General features: G+C 34.7%; 2 protein-coding genes across 2 annotated transcripts; both read right to left on the reverse strand.

Annotated features, from left to right (window-relative positions):
- Positions 1-386: 386 nt before the first annotated feature.
- LOC145615147 (uncharacterized) lies at positions 387-5,630 on the reverse strand. Its single transcript, XM_081670218.1, has 9 exons — positions 5,532-5,630; positions 5,236-5,378; positions 3,547-3,627; positions 3,376-3,464; positions 3,145-3,219; positions 2,527-2,591; positions 2,383-2,451; positions 1,949-2,146; positions 387-770 (listed from the first exon to the last, which is right to left on the reverse strand). The coding sequence occupies exons 2-9, from the start codon at positions 5,356-5,358 to the stop codon at positions 679-681; spliced, it is 792 nt and encodes a 263-aa protein (XP_081526344.1). The 5' UTR covers positions 5,359-5,378; positions 5,532-5,630; the 3' UTR covers positions 387-678.
- A 6,680-nt stretch (positions 5,631-12,310) lies between these two features.
- On the reverse strand, positions 12,311-15,534 carry LOC145614990 (uncharacterized). The gene is made up of 4 exons (XM_081670074.1): positions 15,229-15,534; positions 14,307-14,409; positions 12,784-12,945; positions 12,311-12,668 (listed from the first exon to the last, which is right to left on the reverse strand). The coding sequence occupies exons 1-4, from the start codon at positions 15,498-15,500 to the stop codon at positions 12,519-12,521; spliced, it is 687 nt and encodes a 228-aa protein (XP_081526200.1). The 5' UTR covers positions 15,501-15,534; the 3' UTR covers positions 12,311-12,518.
- Positions 15,535-18,839: the final 3,305 nt, after the last annotated feature.

An 18,839-nucleotide genomic window follows, 5' to 3' on the forward strand; every position in this document is an offset into this window, starting at 1 on the left:
GAGCCTAAAGATTCTTCCAGGAGTTAAAACACTTGGAAGTGTTAGAAAACCTATTATGAGCTACACTCTGCTTTCTGCATATCTTGTTTTAAAACTGTATATTTTCTGGAAGACTTATAAAACCAAATATCAACAGTCTTGAGTCTTTATCAATTAGTATCCCAACAGTGATTGTGGCGGTCACAAGTCTCAAAATACAATCCTTCATATCCGCACTGTGGTTGTAATTTTTGTAAACAGTAGCTATACATGGACTAAGGACGGCCTTGAGAGCCGACCTCCTCAGAGAACCATTTACATCATACAACAGTTCCCTAACAGCATTGATAGCTGGAGTTAATTTGTGCGAGGATGGTAATGTTGTGACGATCAGAATCCTGCCAACGTAAACAATAAAAGAATGCACTGCTCACCAATGTAATAAGGAACAAAATACATTTACCGAAACAAATACTCAACCTACTCTTCTAGGAAAGAAAAAGGAAAAATTGCCACAAATTGGGCTACACGAAACTTTAATCTAAACTACAGTCTATAATGGTACACATTCTTGATGTCCTAAAAAGTACAATTAGTTGACAACAAAAAAGAAACCAATGTCAAACATAGAGACAGAGCAGGCATTACACACTTCCAAAACAGGTACCCCTGCGCATTATCTGTTCAAAGGTAGAACAATTAAGCATCTCCAGCAGCAACCGGAGCAGGGCCATTGGAACGCCCACCTCGGCCACCCCTTCCACGACCTCCTCCCCTCCCGCGACCACGACCTATAATAAAAACACAATCACATATCAGAGAATCGTATCAGTCTGTCTTGGTAGTAATTAATTCAATCCTGTCATGACTATAGACAGCAGAAATTAAAAAAGACAGCCAGGTCTTACCCCCAACAAGTAACAGAAGGAAAAAAAATGCCAGTAGAACAACTCTTAATGCTTCAATTGATTGATAAAAAATACACCAGCATAAAAAGTTATGCTGATTGCTCTGACCTATTGAATATCAGGTCCAACCCTTAACAAGTGCAGGCTATGCAACTGCACAGGACCCATATGCTGCTAAGGTCGTTGGAGCCTCAAATAAGTGTAAGAATATTATAGTAGAACAGTTGCAACTTTTATGTAAATGCTAAGGTGTAGCTCAATGGTTGCTAATCAAGCATTTTAGAAAGCAGTCCAAGGACCAATTATTGTGAGAAACACAAATTGTGCCTAGATTACTTTATTTTTTCCACACAACCAAATGAACCAATTAATGTATTCATTCATCATTCCCTTATAACTATTTCGTCATTTATTTCCCATAGTAGTGAAGGCAACATAAACAATTACACGTAGCAATCAATGACTGCTAAGCTTCATATATTCATCATCCTGCTTTCCCTGTCACCAATGAGCAACACTCCAAAATTTCCTTGAACTAACATTATACACACATAAATCTAACAAATACAATGAATAAAATCAGCCTAAAAAAAAAATAAATAAATAAATAACAAAAAGTAAAAACAAGGAAATCTAAAGCAACCTGAGCACAAAAATCCAGTTAGCTAGATTAAAAAGAGCCAAAAGTGACAGATGATCTAGAAAGGGTTTAATCTTATGTTTCAAGTATTATCCCTTAAAGACTTATAAACAACTTGACACATCATCCACAATTTGCTAGCATTGCATTTAATTTTAGACAGTAAATTGAATAAGGGCCCGATTCATTCTTAATCACACAGGGCCTCCATAATCATTGGGACGGCCCTATTGAAAATCCAGGTACATGGACAAGCCTAACACCATATTATCAGAAGATAGATCAAACAATCACATGATTTGATCAGCCTGTCACATTTGAAGCTCAATTGCAGGAACAAGGACCTGATGGACCTAATTCTATGAGCTTCTGTTCAACTCAACAAACATATGAAAGTTATGGGCAATTAAGGAAGAATTACCACGGCTTTGGACAGGTGGTGGACCTCGCACGTAACCTCCCGCGTCTTGCTGGGGATCTACCATTGGACCATTGTAATTGAACCCTCCCCTTCCACGGCCACGAAAGCCACGGCCCCTTCCTCTGCCCCTACCCCTGGGATAGCCTCGGTTCTGATCCCAGCCTCCGTCATCATAATCAGCAGACATAAATCCATTGCCTGAAATAGATTGTCATTATGTCCCCATATTTTAATATGTAACAGAATACCGTTAAAATATATTTAACAGTCTCTCTAATGAAAGAGAATTTTAACTACACTCATGTTAGACCAAGAGAAACTGCATCAATTTCACAAAGTTACACCAAAGAACAAATGTTCCAATGGAGAGGCTTAAGCACAATCCGGGTCCAAAAAATTAATATTACAATTAAAAGGATGCAGAAATAACAAACCTGGTGGACCTCTGCCCCTTCCCCTTCCTCTACCACCACGACCCCGGCCTCGGGCATTTGGAGAGCCCTCTAAAAATTAGGTGTTCATGATTAAGAATTTTAATAAATAACTTTGACAATCAACTCATGATAGATATATAATACCTCCTTCATAATAATCATAATCATTTGATTCTTTCACTTGATCAGCGGGCAATGGAGGCTGATACCTATAGAACAATACAAAGAAGGATTTATGTTATAAAATAAACAGGACATTAAAAAACAATCCACAAGAAACATAGTCTGTATTACATTAATATATTCTCAAAAGTCAAAAGCTCAGATCCCATATTCCAAAAAAAGAAAGAAAAGTAAAGGAAATGAATTAGTTCAGATGGCCATTGTAATTTTATGAAACATGTAAGATGAATAATTCAGGAAATGATAAAAGACAGTAAAAGACTCCTACAAAATACTGTAGCTAGAGTATCTATCAAATCTAGTTTTAACACCTGACACTTTCGATATTACACTAGATAAGAAAAAGATTATCAGGTAGAATCTCCCACTGATATTGGGTACAACACCAACCAAAGCCAGGAATACTGTAAGCTACATGAAATTTTAATCACAGGAAAGAAAGTAACATTTATCAGTTATTATATCAACAACTATACATTGTTACAGACTAACATCATCCTTTTTCTTCCAGCCTGTGTCACAACAAATTTAACCACAACTTAATATTACAAAAACAGTAAGCAGCAAATGCCAACTCACCCAATTGCAGATGTGTCCTTCTCATTCTTTGAAAGGGTAATAGTAATCATCGAAACATGCCTCGTGGTTTCAATACTGGAATAACAAATGTGAATCAGAGCTCAGGCGATACAAATAAATGCACGTTGTGAAATCAAAGCAACAATAAACTTAACTTAAACCTAGACAAGAAGAAATAGGTACAAACAAAGGTAAAATTAGCCTGCTCCAAACATACGAGAGAATTCTTACATATTAAGGCCTTCCTCTAATGGTTCCCATGTATCAGTGATACCTGTGGATCCAATCGATGTGATTTGGTGCAAGCCAACAATTCTTCTCTGCAAATGAGTATAATAGAATAAAATGACAATGTACTTTAAGCCAGAGACTCAGAAAGATCATGTATGAGACAAGAAATACCTTAATCAGCTCCACAATTGTCACAGTCTTGTTAATTGCTCTACCCATAGCCTTAAACACAATTTCATCCGAACCTTTCTCCTGAATTTAAGACAAGAAAAAATTTAGAAAAATTACACAACAGAAATTCATAAATGCTTTAAAGGAGACAAGAATGAAGATCAAAAAAAGAAATGCCTTTGCAAAGTCGCCACCAACACATCAAATTGTAAATAAACAGACAAAACCCAACCTACATGTGAATGTTTAAGGTAAATGTAGAGAACATCTTCAATGTCAAAGAAGATCTATCATCTAATTAAACACCACATTTACTGGTTAACACAATAGTTTCCACGGGTTAGAAATCAGAACTGGTGTGTTAGAAAACTACTACTCAATTTGACAAAGCTATGGAAGTTGTTTTTGGGAGACAGGTGGTTACATGATAGCACAATGTGCTGGGCCCCTACAAAGAGAACTCAACAAAAATGACATTCCACGACATTCCACGAGAGAATTATTTTTTTATGGTAAAAAAGACAAAATTTGCTCCATACTTCCATAATAGCAGTAAATAAGTAACAGGGTAATCAAATCAGTTCAACAAACTCTTAAATAAATTAAAATCCAATTTTGTTGACCTTCAGAGTCCACTTGCACTTTTTTCTGTCTTATTCCAGCCAAAAATTATAAGCTATGCTTTCTATCCATATTGCAACTCAAACACACAAAATTTCCATCTTTATTATACCTCACCTCAAAGCATCTAAAGACCAAATGAAAGGCCACTAAATGAATCAACAGTCATGTAACGTAGAGCAAGAAAAGTTAGGAAACAAAAGGCACATATTTCTAATAAAGAATTCAAGAAAATGGCCAATAACCTCCAAAATGATTCAGCAGTCCTCAGTTCATTTCCCTCCAAGCACTCCACTTTCTCACCTCACTTCATTTGCATATGTTACGCACTTACTTACGCTCAATCCTCCTGGCTCTTCCGTTCAAACAAGCTTCACTCTTCACTTCTCTCTTCATTGATACTACCTTTGCCAAGTTGTCCAGCACCCAAGTTGTGGCCCAACCCTCCAACAGACATTTTCTTCATTCATATTGCACAGCGCTCAGAAATCAAATGTGTGGCCTACTCCTGTTGTTCGAAAACACCAGTGCTACCCAACACAAAGTTATCGAATTTCCTAAACTAGTGATGGTTTATGATTGGATTATCCAAGCTACCCTTAACAGTGTAGCAAGAATGATGAGATAAATTATCAACAAAACTTTAATTAAGAATCTCAGTGATATCAAGTCTTGTCTTTCACAACAAGAAGTTCAGATAACAGTACAACTCCTCCCTCAATCCAACTTTAGTTGTCACGGGATTAGTTCAAATTACACTATCAACACGACTATTAATTATCGGGCCAAATTGACAACACTATCATTTGTTCCAAAAACCTCAACATTAAGTGCTATTCATAAAATAAAGCATCAATTTGCAAACAATTAAAAAAATAACACCACCTTTTCACAAAAAATTCAAACAAGTAAGCACTTATTAAATAATTCACTTAATCATATAAAAATTAACCTAGTACAACAATTAATTACAAAAAAATAACAAAAAAATCAACCAAATGTACAAATTCATCCAAAAAAATACCTTAAAATTTTGAAAAAATGTTAATTAATTATGAATAAAAAAACCTGAAGAAGAGTCATGGCATAAGTGATATAGCTGCGCATCCTGCCTTGACTAGTAATGCGAATCTCATTTTCATCAATCGGAGTTTCCACTTTCGGCTTCTCAACCTTTACGTATTGTTCCATTTTCTCTCTGAATTTTTTTTCTGCAACAAAAATAAATTAATTTTAATAAAAACAACCAAAATTAATTCAAAAAAATTCAAAAAAAATTAATTAAATTGCAGGAAAACAGAGGAAATTGAAGGAGAAAAGGTTGAATCTGGGAAAAAATAAAGGAGAGAGAAAATGGAGAAAACCTTGAAGAGTAAGAGAAGGGAGCCCTGATGTTCGGCTTTGTATCTTCTTTTTCAGCCCTAAAACTGCTGACTGGCTTCTTCTATTGCTTTTATACTCCGTTCAAAACTACCCTAACCACCTTCTTTCTGAACGGTTTAATCCGGTTTTTTCTTTTTTTAAATGGCCGGTTCGAGTTTGTGTCTTTTACCGGTTTATTATTTTTTCCCTAATAAGTACAAACTCTTTATTCTCTAGGAGTTTCATTCTTAGCTACATTAAGGACTTTGATCTACTTAAAGTTACAATTTTTATTGTTTATGACAAGGTTAGATTTGGAGATTAAACTTTAGGGGACATTAAAGGGGATGTTTATGATGTTGATGTTAATAATATTGTCAATTTTTTTTTATTTTTTTTTGGGGAAGTTAGATTTTAGGTTAGCTTGAAAAGCTAATTACAATTTAAAAGTAACTTCTTATATATGGAATAATAGCAACTACAATGGTTGTAGATAGTTTGGGTGTTAAAAAATATCTGATCTGATAATCCAAATCGAAATTCCGGATATACAAAAATGTTGAATCAGATTCAGATTGCAATTTCTCCAATATCCTAAACTAAACAACCCTAGTAGATAGGGACTTACTTGCTTCAAAAGTCCCTTACTCATTTGACCATTACCATTGAGGCTTAAAAATAAAAAGCGGCAAGCTAATTTATTTGCTTGAGAAAAGTTTAGAAATTTGAAATATTAATCCCTACCGTATAAAAAGTGGGAGATTGCGCTTATGAATAGTGCACGGACCTATATGCTCTTCAAAATGTTTGTTTATGTTTTTAACCACATAGGTAATTTTTTACATTTATGTCCTTCCACATGTACAGATATAATGATTGTTGAACTTTCTCTCTCCTTACATTTATGCACTTTTATATTATTTATTTAGTTATAGGTAAATCTATTTTTGGTAAATTTAAAGTTCACCTCTCATGACCGAAATTAATAAGATGACTCCATTAGATATATGAATTTGAAAGATCTTTCTACTCAATTAATTAAATTAAATGAAAAATGAAATGAAATAATAAAATTTAAAATGTTTGATATTTAATGGGGTTTATAGTCTAATTGCATGACAACTTTATCAACTGGACAAGCAAAAGGTTGTTTCTTTGTGAAAGTCAAAATTAACGACTTACACATAATTATTTTTAATAAATGTCATTGAGACTAATGAAATGAATCTGATTATTATACCGAATTTAAGTGGATGTACTAGGAAGAAAGAAAATAATCAAACTGACTACAGTGAAAAGGGGAAAAAAGCAAGAAGGAAATCAAGGGAATTATAAGGGTTTAAAGGCTACAATTGAGTTGCAATAATGCTAATGTTTTTGCGAGTTGGGTGTAACTGTTTCACTTTATTAGGCCCTGTTTGATTCACCTTAATTTTGCTGAACTGAAATTATTTTTACTGAACTGAACTTATTTTTACTGAACTGAACTTAATTTTACTGAACTGAAATTATTTTTACTGAACTGAAATTATTTTTACTGATTTTCTATTATAATTCTTCTTTAATAAAACTGAATTTTACTGAACTGAACTTATTTTTACTGAACTGAAATTAATTTTACTGAACTGAACTTATTTTTACTGAACTGAAATTATTTTTACTTAATATTATTGTGTTTAAGGTGAAAAGAACAGGGCCTTAGTTTCATATACTTAATCCCATATAATTAATGTAGAGTAATTACTAGTTATAGGTTAGATGATCGAGAGTATACACTAGCAAATAGTAACTGCTCCGGAAAACTTTTCCATTATTATATGCATGTGCAATGTTAAATTACTTTTGTTAATATATAACTAGCCTTTTGACCCGTTCGATACATGGGTTGTTACTTAGGTTATTTTTCTTAAAAAGTGTCGGTGTTGTTGTGGAACTTAGTTAGGTATATGTACAAAGATATTATAGGGCATGAAATGACACATTGGTTTAAGTTATAATTAAGTTTAGGAGATGTAAAAACTATTTTATTGTTAATGTAATGAACCCTAATTAGTTAAACTTTAATTTATTATATTGAATGTGAAACACTTAATTTTCTTACTTAAATTTGTAAGTTTTAGAATGCATAAAGATTAAAGACTCAAACATTATTTATGTATTTTGTTTTTAGTAAAATGGGAATTTAAAAAGAAAGGATTAAGAGAGATGACATGTGGCATATGAGTGATTATGGCCTGGTGACATGTGGCTTAGTATAGATTTGTGGTTTGTGTTTTTAAATACTAACTAGCCTTTTGACCCGTTCAATGCACGGGTTGTTACTTAGGTTATTTTTCTTGAAAAGTGTCGGTGTTTTTGTAGGGCATGAGATGACACATTGGTTTAAGTTATATTTAAGTTTAGGAGATGAAAAGACTTTGTTAATATAATGAACACTAATTAGTTTAACTTTAATTCATTATATTGAATATGTAACACTTAATTTTCTTAGTTAAATTTGTAAGTTTTAGAATGCATAAAGATTAAAGACTCAAACATTATTTATATATTTTGTTTTTAGGAAAAATTGCTCCCATAAATCCCAACTTTGCCTCGTCCGCCCAAATTAATCCCTACTTTTGATTATTATCTATTGCACCCAACTTTAGGGGGTATTAATTTTCGTTGCACCCAAATGACCTGCAACCGGTAAATCAGGTAAACATTTCTAATTTTTTTTTTTTGCACACGTGTCAATATGTAATTGGAAGGAAAAAAAAATATAGAAAATAAAAAAAAGAAAAAGAAAAATGTAAAAAAAAAAAATCCTAAAACTAACCCAGCTGCCGCACCTCCACCACCACACCACCACCATCGACAAATGCCCTACTCACCACACTACCACCACCGACGCACTCCCTTCCTAGCCAATACTACCGGAAAACCCATCAAAGGCCTAACCGGCCGTTTCCCCACCAAAATTGGGCACCAATAGTGGCCACAACGCAACCCCCTCCCTGAAATCGACCACGTAGATTGGCCACAAATGGCCGAAATTGGCCGATGTTGGGGCTAAATACCCTACACCGGCCGATTTCGGCCGTTTGTGGCCGATTTCGTGGCTGATTGTCGAAGGGGTAAGGATTAGGCGTTGTTGGGAAGGGGGGTTTCGGGGGTGGGGAGGGGGTTTAGGAGGTGGTTGGGCTGCTGGGGAGGGGTTTTCGGGGGTGGGGGAAGGGAAGGGGTGGCTGGGCGGCGGTTTCCGGCGGCGGGGGAGGAGTTTTCGGGGATGGGCGCGTATTTCCAGCGGGGTGGGGTGGTGATGCAGTGTTTTCCGGGAATGGGGGTGGTGGCTGGGTTTAAGAGTTTTTTTTTATTTTTTTTTAATTTTTGTTTTTATTTATTTTTTCTTTTTTTTAATTTTTTTTGGACCTATCACGTGTTGACACGTGTCTAGGTAACCTGCTACATCATGTTGGATGACTTGTTGGGTGCAACGAAAATTAATACCCCCCAAAGTTCGGTGCAATAGATAATAAACGAAAGTAGGGATTAATTTGGGCGGACGAGGCAAAGTTGGGATTTATGGGAGCAATTTTTCCTTGTCTAAACTAATATATTAAAAGGCGTTTATAAAAATGTCTATGCGCCACGTAGCCTCTTCTAAATTACCGCCACGTCACTTCACCAACAATTCATGACGCCACATCACTTCACAAACATTTGACGACGCCATGTCACCTACCCAACATCTCCACATACCACACCATCACTAAATAAAAAAAATGATGATAAGAGGATTTGAACCCCAAATCACTTACAACAAAATTGACTCTTTAGCCATCTAAGCTAATTATCAAACATGTTATAATTATGAAAAAGAAATATACATAACTTTAAACCGTATGGTTTAATTATTATAAAAAAAAACACATATTTATTTCCTACTTCACTCCTTATTCTCTACTTTGTACTCCGCATAGTAAAAAACGTTCCTAAACCTCTTATTACACATATTACTATTTAACCATCTAAGCCAATATCAACTATGTTATTTGTATAGAAAAAAATTCATATAAGTGCAAACCACAAGGTTCAATTAAAAAATTAAAAAACTATAATTAAAGAATAACTCAATTTTGGTTTGACAATGTCAAATTGCAGTTTTGAAAAGTTTTCTAAAAAATTTATTGATTGTACGTCTACAACAGTAGTAACTCGGGGCAACGCCCGGGTTCACTCACTAGTTTTTATATTAAAATGGGAATTTAAAAAGAATGGATTAAGAGAGGTGACATGTCATGGCATATGAGTGATTATGGAGACATGTGGCTTAGTATAAATTTGTGGTTTGTGATTTTAAATACTAAGTATAGATATAGATTATAGATAGATATAGATATAGATATAGATATGTGTGTTCTATGATTTTGAATTATATTTAATTATTTCTAATTAAGTTTGTAGATGTTTTAACAATATTGCACTGTTGAATAATTGCATAGATGTTTCCTGAGGAAAAGTAGTGCAGAAAAAGTTTAAACACAACTCAATATACAAGTTCCATTAATTTAGCAAACTAATTTTCCTAAAAGCTCAATGTCGAGAAGAGTTTAAACACAACCCAATATAAACATCAAGAAAGGGCAAGCCACTCCGCGCGCGCTGCGCGCGTTGGCTGCCCTAAGCTAGTAAATTGATTTTTAAAAATTTGTTTAAGAAATCCAAGCTTATTTAACTTGTACTTGCTAACTATTGGGGAAAACAAGCTTTAAAGAGTAGGGTTAGCTTGAAATTTTATGTGGCATGGCAACTAATTTGACAATTAGCTAGCTTAAGTTCCAATCAAATCTAATGTAATAATCCTCTCCATAGTTAAATAAGTGAAGCATTTATCTAGTGCATGTATCCCAATGCAAATCTTTGACAGATAATATCTTTAATAATTAATAAGTAAAACTTAAAACGGTTGAATAATAATAAACTATTTATTGATACTATTCCAACAAGTACAAACACACAAGACTATATTTATTCTTACGTATAAGTCACAAACATAGTTAAGTGAATTAGATGAATACTGCAGAAAGTAAAAATGTTTCACTTATTAACCTACGGAGGGAGTAAATATTATTATACTAATACGGAGTAGTATATATATTATAATATCATAGTGCAATAATTTATAATTAACGGGCAAACTTTAATTAAATTATTATATAACGGATTAGAGTTACCCTATTATACTATAAAATTTACCATTTTCCTAACACAGACCCCGTTTGGTTGGATGTAAAATATTTTCATGGAAAATGGTTTTCCTTTTTTTTTTTTTCCCATTTTCCTTTGTTTGGTTTGTAAAGGGGTGAAAAATAATTTTCCCAAGGTTGGAAAACATTTTCCCTTACAAAACAAGGGAAGCCACATTTTTCTTCCTTCTCCCTATCTCCTTTTTACTTTCCTCTCACCCATCCCCACATGTCCACTCCTATTTTTAATTTCTCTTTAACTTTTCTTGTAATAACCAAACAAAGGAAAACTATCTTGCTAGCGTTGTTTTCCTTGATAATATGTTTTTCATGAAAACTATTTTTGCATTGCAAATGTTTTACATCCAACCAAACAAGGCCTTAGAAAAACACTTATAATGCATTATATTAATCATATTACCTTTTTTTTTTAAACATGTATATATTAGAAAATACACATAAAAAAAGTTGAACTCATTACGAATTTACCCTTAGACCGGTTAAAGCTGCTATAGTAATTGTTAAAGTTATACTGAAATTGGCCATCTTATAATAAAATTAATGTAAATCCGCCTCATATAAGACTTATTGATCATAGTATTATGTATATAATTGCCTTATAATATTAGTACATAATAGTTGTATTACTACTAGCTAATTTATTTATAATTCTTATTGTATATATGCTTTGTAGTTATTAGTAATGACTTTACAAATAATAATAATGGTTAAAGAGTTTATAAAAAGTTCAAACCAAGTTTAATCATTCAAACCATTCTAATAAATTCTAATCAGATTTAAATAAATATAAAATAATTAATTAAGTACAGTTAAATTCAAATACCAATATATGCCATCGGTCTCAATTATTGGAACAAAAGTCCTTATTGCATCACAATTTTTTGTTGCCTTATACGTTAATCAGGTATCGTATTTCATCTTAATTAAACACATTTCTTATTACTTGTAATTGATTTCATTTCATTATGTTTGCTATATTGGATGAATAACTAATGTTATTTCATTGTGTTTGTTACTTTAGGGGTATTTTTTTTTTATTTTTTTTCAATTCTTTTGTGTGTGTGTAAAGAAAGTCAATAAACAAATTATGGAGACAATATTTAATCTTAAATCTTGAGTACCAAACCTTGAGACTTTCACCAACTATCTCAAAACTTTAACCAACTAAGTTAGTTGATCATTTACTGAATCCTTTATATGGATACCAACTACGATCTACGAAAAAACCATGTTCTTGTAGCAAAATTGTAGTGGAAGTTTCAAAGAGTTGTTTAAAAACCCTTTTCACTAGAGTGCCTTAGTACAACATAAACATAAAAGGACTTTTAATTGAATCCTCCCATTGAGTTCGAGTTCCTAGTTGTCTAACTTGGCTATGTGATGCTCCAACTTTAGATGTCCTACATAATAGAACAAGTATTCACAAATAATTTGCAAAAATAATTTTCAAGCAGTCGACCAAGATTTGGCCCTTAAATGGACAATCAATTTATTCTATCTAGTCATTTAATACACTAGAGAGTTGGCACTTTGATCTTTATGTACTTTAATTGCATACTCCATATTCAAGAATATAACAAGTACAACAAACATTCAAGTCGGAAACTAACTTCAACCAAGACAATCTGCGATAGGGAATTGATCTACATATTTCGAGGAAGTTTACAATCCACATTGTTAGGATATACAGTAGAAGATGGCTTAAGAGAAACATACAATGCTGAGGTATTAAGATTCATACTACATATATTCATATTCCCTCTTTGAACTAACAAGTGGATCAATGATCTTCCTCCATCCATTGTAATCTATTGGAGAGCCAACATCAGGCAAAAGAAAGCCATTCACAAAATAAGCCGGAGTTCCAAAGACGCCTCTTGAACAACCATACTGCATGTACAGTAGAGATGCGATGAGCACAATATAGAAAGCAAACTTTTGACAGGAATTAGAGTGATTCTAAACAAGAGAGTCAGAGTTTAAGGAATTTTAATGGCATATGTACCTTGAATGAAACCCTTGTTTTGAGATCAGTCTTCCTGTCACTGAAGCCAGATTTTACATCAGAGTAATAGGCATGACCTACAGATTTTGTTACGAAGTCGACAATGTGATCTAAAACCTCATTTCTCGTCATGCTGCTAGTCTCTGTGTTGTAGAACTTACTCTGTATCACACATATAGCAAGGCTTAATTAGCAAGAAACAACAAATACACATTGATGCTCTGCATCAAACCTCCAAACACATGTCCAGTATGTGTTAAAAATAAATATCTCCAATTATGTATAGCATTCAATTGTAGCTATAGCTCATTTGACATATAGAAGGAAGAAAACTATACATAAGAGGCTAAGATACAGACATTGAAAAAGAAGGGAGGCCATGTAACCCAGGCGTAAATTAAATTACAAATATAACAATTAACAACATACTTGAGTGATTGTTTAGTTCAATATATCAGTTGGTAACACAGTAACAGACTACTAGTGAATTTATAGACAGCCTTCTGTTAAACATGTGATTTAATTAATTAAACTTTCCTAATTCAATAGGAAGGGGTTACAGCTAAACTATAGTAAAAAATCTTGCACAACTACTCTCAGAAATTTCTGGTTTCAGAAACTTTCACAGAGAAATATATTTTGTTGCTACTATTAAAACTAGATGCCCACATGACATATCTCAAACTTCTACATTAGTGTCATCATTTTGGAGGAGAAAAGAAAGGGTGCAGGGCTCTTCTTCTTCTTCGCCTTGAACGCCTTAATCCCATTAGTGGGGTCGGCTATATGAATCAACATGAGGACTTCCCAGGAGGTCACCCATCCTAGTACTACTCTCAGTCACTGTGGCTCATGCTAAGCGATGTGACAAAATTTTACACTGGTTGTCACTGGCCTACCGTAACCCTCCTACTTTATCCAGGCTTGGGACTGGCAGCAGAAAATCCACTGGCAGAGTTGGAAGGTGCAAAGATCATAGGTCATAAATCACATGTAGCAGCACAATACTACATCTTACAGATGATAATTTATTCACATTAGTTGTTTCAAGCAGATTTGGTCTCTTAGTTGTACATACTACATTACTACTAAAATCCTCAAAACTTCAACTTCACAACAGAATCAAGCAGGCGATAAATTCCAGCCATGGTAGGAAAAGACATGAACTTCGATGAAGACATTAAGTATTGAGCTAGACATTGCAATATTGGATAGCCAATGAGCCAAACACTGATAATATATGACAGATACATCAGCGTTACAACCTCAAATGGTTACAGTTTTGCACCTAAAATAGCTAAAAACCACAAATAGAATAGAACTGACAATTCAAAGTTTCCAAAGAGGACACGTCGCTCATAGAATCTCAAATTGAAGAACACATAATAGAACAATCCCAAAACAGTCAAACAGTTACAACTCAGGCAGAAAGCTGAGCTAATCATGAAAAACATTATAGAAACAATATATATGACTGAATTTAAGAAACATATGAAGAAAAAAAACCATCAAGAGCATATAACCTGTTCCTTAAAGAAACTTTCCCATAAGGGGTATGTTGCAGAACTATTCAATTCATTAACAATATGCAATGCTCGAGACGTTGCAAACGCATTATCATGGTACCTGAAATACAATAACAAATTCACAATAGCATCGATATCACATAGAAGACATTCTGAAGGTGAATGATTTTCTTTTCTCTGACAAAACACCTACACCAATAAAAATGGTTTTGAGCTATAGAACCTAATTTGTCTATAAATTGATCGTAATTCAAAATATATACGGAGTATCTCTTAATTTAAGATACATATGCTCATAATCATGGTACTAAATAAATACTTGTATGAATTATTGTTTTACTTGTCAAAGATTCTATTTATTGTTTATCATAGTCAAAGATTTCATGTCAAATGTTCCTGTAAGTCATCTGGAAACCAAATCTCTTACAGAACTCTATAGTAACAATGTCCATCTTAAACCCGTAATTTTACACTCGAATGTAGGATGGATACCCCGTTTTTGATCCCCTGGACTATTTAAAGAGTCAATTTTGTGCAATTCGAGCCTTTTCAAATCTCATTGAAGGCAGGATATATTCTGAGACTTGAAGATGATGACACTGTTGTAATTGTGAAAATCTAGTCAGAAATCAACGCATTGACTCATCTAGTCCACGATAATCAACAAAGATTGTTCTTTAACAATGTACTACTTTAATTTTAATCGATCAATCAAAGCCTTAATCCCATAAGTGGGGTCGGCTACATGAACCAAATGAAAGCAATAAAACCCGACATCAATTGAGTGTGTGACGCATCATACAAAAACACGAGCCAAAGCCAATCAAATTGAAAATAAAAGAAATACCCAGAAAATTAATGCCATTGATAAACACTAAAATCGAAGCTAACACTAAAAAAATGGAAGGAGTTGACTTACGGAAGAGGGAAAGGATGAAGAATAAGGGAGACTTTAGAACCATAAAAATGAAGAAGTTGTTTGAGAGGAGGCCAAGCATCACGAGAATCTGGGCAAACAGGGTCAAAGAAAGCTTCAATTAAAATAGTTTCTGGGTTAAATTTCTTGGGATTTCCATACACAAATCCATCGAATTTTGCAGGAATTAATTGAGCATGAACTACCCATTTTAATTGGAGATGGATAATTAGATTAAGAAGAAGAAAGGAAAGAATTGTGAATTGGGCCTGCATTTTGTTTATCTAATCTGTCTAGGTTCGAGTTGGGTGCTATTTATGGTCGAGAAAATTGAAAAACAAAAGGTGTGAAAGGTAACAAGTACACAAATGCATGCGTATCGATGATCAGTAGATGCGCAACACAAAGAAGCACGCGTCGTTTGCAACAATCACACACCCCATTTAGAGTAAAATGTTTTGTGAGTTGAGTCATGATAGGTATTTCTTGTCAAAAGTTGACCCGATTCAACATAATTCTTATACTCGTCCTTCTAGCTAAAAGATTACCTAAAAAAGACCCTTTTTTTTTTCAAATGATCGACGACATTATTCGTTACAAAGTATAAATTACAAATAGAAGTGGGGAATTTGACCATATAACCAATTGGCCCAATTATATGTAAATCCTCAATTTTTACCACCAACCAAAACCATGTAATAACAAGGGAAATCAACATACTAAATTTTTTAATCTTTTAATTGATCATAATTGGTGTTTTGATAATAAAGTCAATTTTTAATTGATCAAATCAATTTATTAGCAATTTAGCATAATCAAATATATACTTAATTAGCATGTCTTAAGATTGGTGCAAATTTACATATTTCTTCATTGAAACACCGTGGTCATTATCAAGCCAAGTTAAGCTAGTTGTATTCTTGTATATGCTTTGCTTGGGTACAATTTAGGCTCTTGTCGAGTCACATTCAGGTTAGGTGATGTTGTGTTTTGGTTAAAGTAGTTTAGGTTGCAGACGGGTTAGACCTTGTAAATTTCACTTAATATTGAACCAGACAATTATAAATATTAGATTTATCTAGGGTCATACTGAGAAAATAAAATGCGTAGAAGTACAATTGGCCATGACCAGTTTGACATGACACGAACATGGTACAACCTAACAAGAGAGTGCTATAAGCTCGAGTGCCTACACATGGCACGAGAAGCTAAGCACTTCGATAGGTCATAGGATGTGAACGTTTTTGAATTTGGCACAAATATAAGCCAATATAAGCATGACGAGACAACCTTTGCGAGGTAGCACACTTGAATTATTGGGTAGTTTACCAAAAAAAACATTAAAAGGGTCCGTTGTCACAAAACATAAAAGGTAACAAGTATACAAAATATAGACGTATGAATCTAAAATGCGACAATGCAAGAAGCAGGTATTATGTTTTAAGAAATTGTAACCATCCTACATAATGTATCAATTATAGATGTTCAAAAAAAATCTCTCTAAATTGAGAGCTCATCTCTCTAGAAAACTAGAGCCTTATCCCCAACCGCTTCCACCGTCTTCCACCTTCATCAACTTCATCAATCATCTTGCCACTCATCAAGGAATTTTATCAATCAATTCACGTTTTCGTACTCATTACAGCTATAAGGTCGAAAACCCCAATTCAATCGAACAGTTTGTTGACACTTACTCTACGGCTCTGCCCATTGACGTACCTCTGAGTTCGGTTCGTCAGCGGCCTTAGCTCTTTGATGACTATCCCGTATCACCGGCGATGATAGTTAGTATCTCTATTCCTTAAATTCTTTAGCTTTTTCGTTAACACAAGCCTTTAAGTACTGGTTTTTCTTGTGCTCTGTTTGGTTTCCCTTGGTTACTTGATTTCTATTCCTCGAGTTTTCTCCTTCCCCCTTTCATTTAATATGACTTCACCACAATTTTCTGATATCCGAAACCGGAATTCGCCTTATCACAAACCCCAACACTCCAATTTCCATCTTCATCTAGTTCTTGGCAAGTTTGTAGACTATCGTCATTTTTCGGAGCGTCGAATCCAAGATTGGGTGTCACATCATTGGATCAAATTTGGGGATATTACGGTTCAGAAGTTCAATAATATTTTTCTGTTCCTCTGTGAAGATACCCGTGACAGGGATGCTATGTTGGAGCAGGGTGTTACACTAATAAGCAATAAAACAGAAATAACTTATCTCTTGATGCGTGAACCAAACTGACAATAGCCGCGTCGTGGAGAACCACTGACCTAAAAGACGATTCCGCGCTACCTCCCGGTGCAGTAGACAATTGCGGTCGCCCTCCAGGATAAGCACGGCGCCGGAGTTTATGTGCACTCACAAACCCGACTGGAACTCAGAATACTTGCCCAGAAAACAGAACAGAAAGAACATGTGTTTAGATAAGTTTAGAGAAGAGAGAAGACTGATTGTGTTGTGTATTTTGGCTAAGAAAACCACCGAATATTTATAGGGTGAAGAGGAAAAACGGAAAGCATGAAAGGTGGGAAGAATCTGGCCAAGAAAATGACCAGATTAATCTAGTCAGTCAACAAACGAGGCAAGAAACAAGGGAGTGAATTAATCAGCTAAAATCAAGGGATTAATGGCTGATTAATTCCCACAACAGTCAGAAAATCCCAACAGTCAAAAAACGGATACTTGGGAATATTCTGTTAACAAGAAAAAGGAAATAAAATTTCTCCAAAAAGATAACAAAGACCCACGCCCGCGCATCGCATTCCCCAAGACCCCAAGTCCCAAGTCCCGAGGCCCGAGCCCGACCCGACCCGGCTCGGCTCGGCGCGCGCGCGCGTGTGTGTGTGTGTGGAGTAACACACACCTCCAACTCACTCAACTGAGTAGTGCTAAAGCACTACATTATAAAAACAAGGAAAAACCTTCCTCCCCAATCAATGTGGGACTTTTCCCCTTTCATTTATTTTTCTCTCTCTCTCTCTTATTTTTCCCAACACTCTTGTTTTATATCAAGAACTTCCAACAATCCCCCACAGGTTCGAAGATATGAAAAAGAATGAAAAAATGAATTCTGGGCAAAACAAAACAATTGCATAAGTGTCAATGTCTCGCGACTTGAATTAACACATAGTGGACATCAAGCTATGATCCCTCACCTACCAAGTGACCTTCGTCTTGAACTCAATAGGGAGTTAGGGACCCGTCACTTTGAGCCACACAATTGAACATGTATAATATTCTGAAATTCCGCGAATAAAGGTGACGCATTATACTGGCCATACGTCCAGCCTGGATGCTCATAGGTGCTCTAGAGTATAAGCCCACGAAATACTCATAGGAAGCGGCCACACTTCCACACCTAAGTAGGTGAACTCCATCAAGTGTGAGCTACAACACACCTCCAAAAATATGGATATGGGTTCATTAAGAGCCGTATGCTCAACCTCCTTCTCATATGTAGCTAAGCACAAAACAAACATCTAGAGATGGACAAAAATAAAAATGTGCTTCCGAATTATTACATAACGTTCCCCTTTGAACTCATAGTGAGTAGGAGTTCATTATTTCACAATTCATACAACGGGCTTTAGCCCCATCTCTTCCGATGTTTCCAAAAC

The sequence above is a fragment of the Chenopodium album genome, chromosome 25, assembly GCF_948465745.1.
Source record: "Chenopodium album chromosome 25, dcCheAlbu1.1, whole genome shotgun sequence".
NCBI classification, from domain to species: domain Eukaryota; kingdom Viridiplantae; phylum Streptophyta; class Magnoliopsida; order Caryophyllales; family Amaranthaceae; genus Chenopodium; species Chenopodium album.

Bases quoted from the DNA above. Each gene is read 5' to 3' on its own strand.
- LOC145614990 (XM_081670074.1), bottom strand. From the start codon at position 15,500: ATGCAGGCCCAATTCACAATTCTTTCCTTTCTTCTTCTTAATCTAATT. The intron at 12,946-14,306 runs GTTATATGCTCT...TGTGTGATACAG, and splicing joins AAAGTTTCTTTAAGGAACAG to AGTAAGTTCTACAACACAGA. The intron at 12,669-12,783 runs GTACATATGCCA...CTGTACATGCAG, and splicing joins AAACAAGGGTTTCATTCAAG to TATGGTTGTTCAAGAGGCGT.
- LOC145615147 (XM_081670218.1), bottom strand. From the start codon at position 5,358: ATGGAACAATACGTAAAGGTTGAGAAGCCGAAAGTGGAAACTCCGATT. The intron at 3,220-3,375 runs GTAAGAATTCTC...TTGTTATTCCAG, and splicing joins TTAGAGGAAGGCCTTAATAT to TATTGAAACCACGAGGCATG. The intron at 2,147-2,382 runs GTTTGTTATTTC...AATCTATTTCAG, and splicing joins AAGGGGCAGAGGTCCACCAG to GCAATGGATTTATGTCTGCT.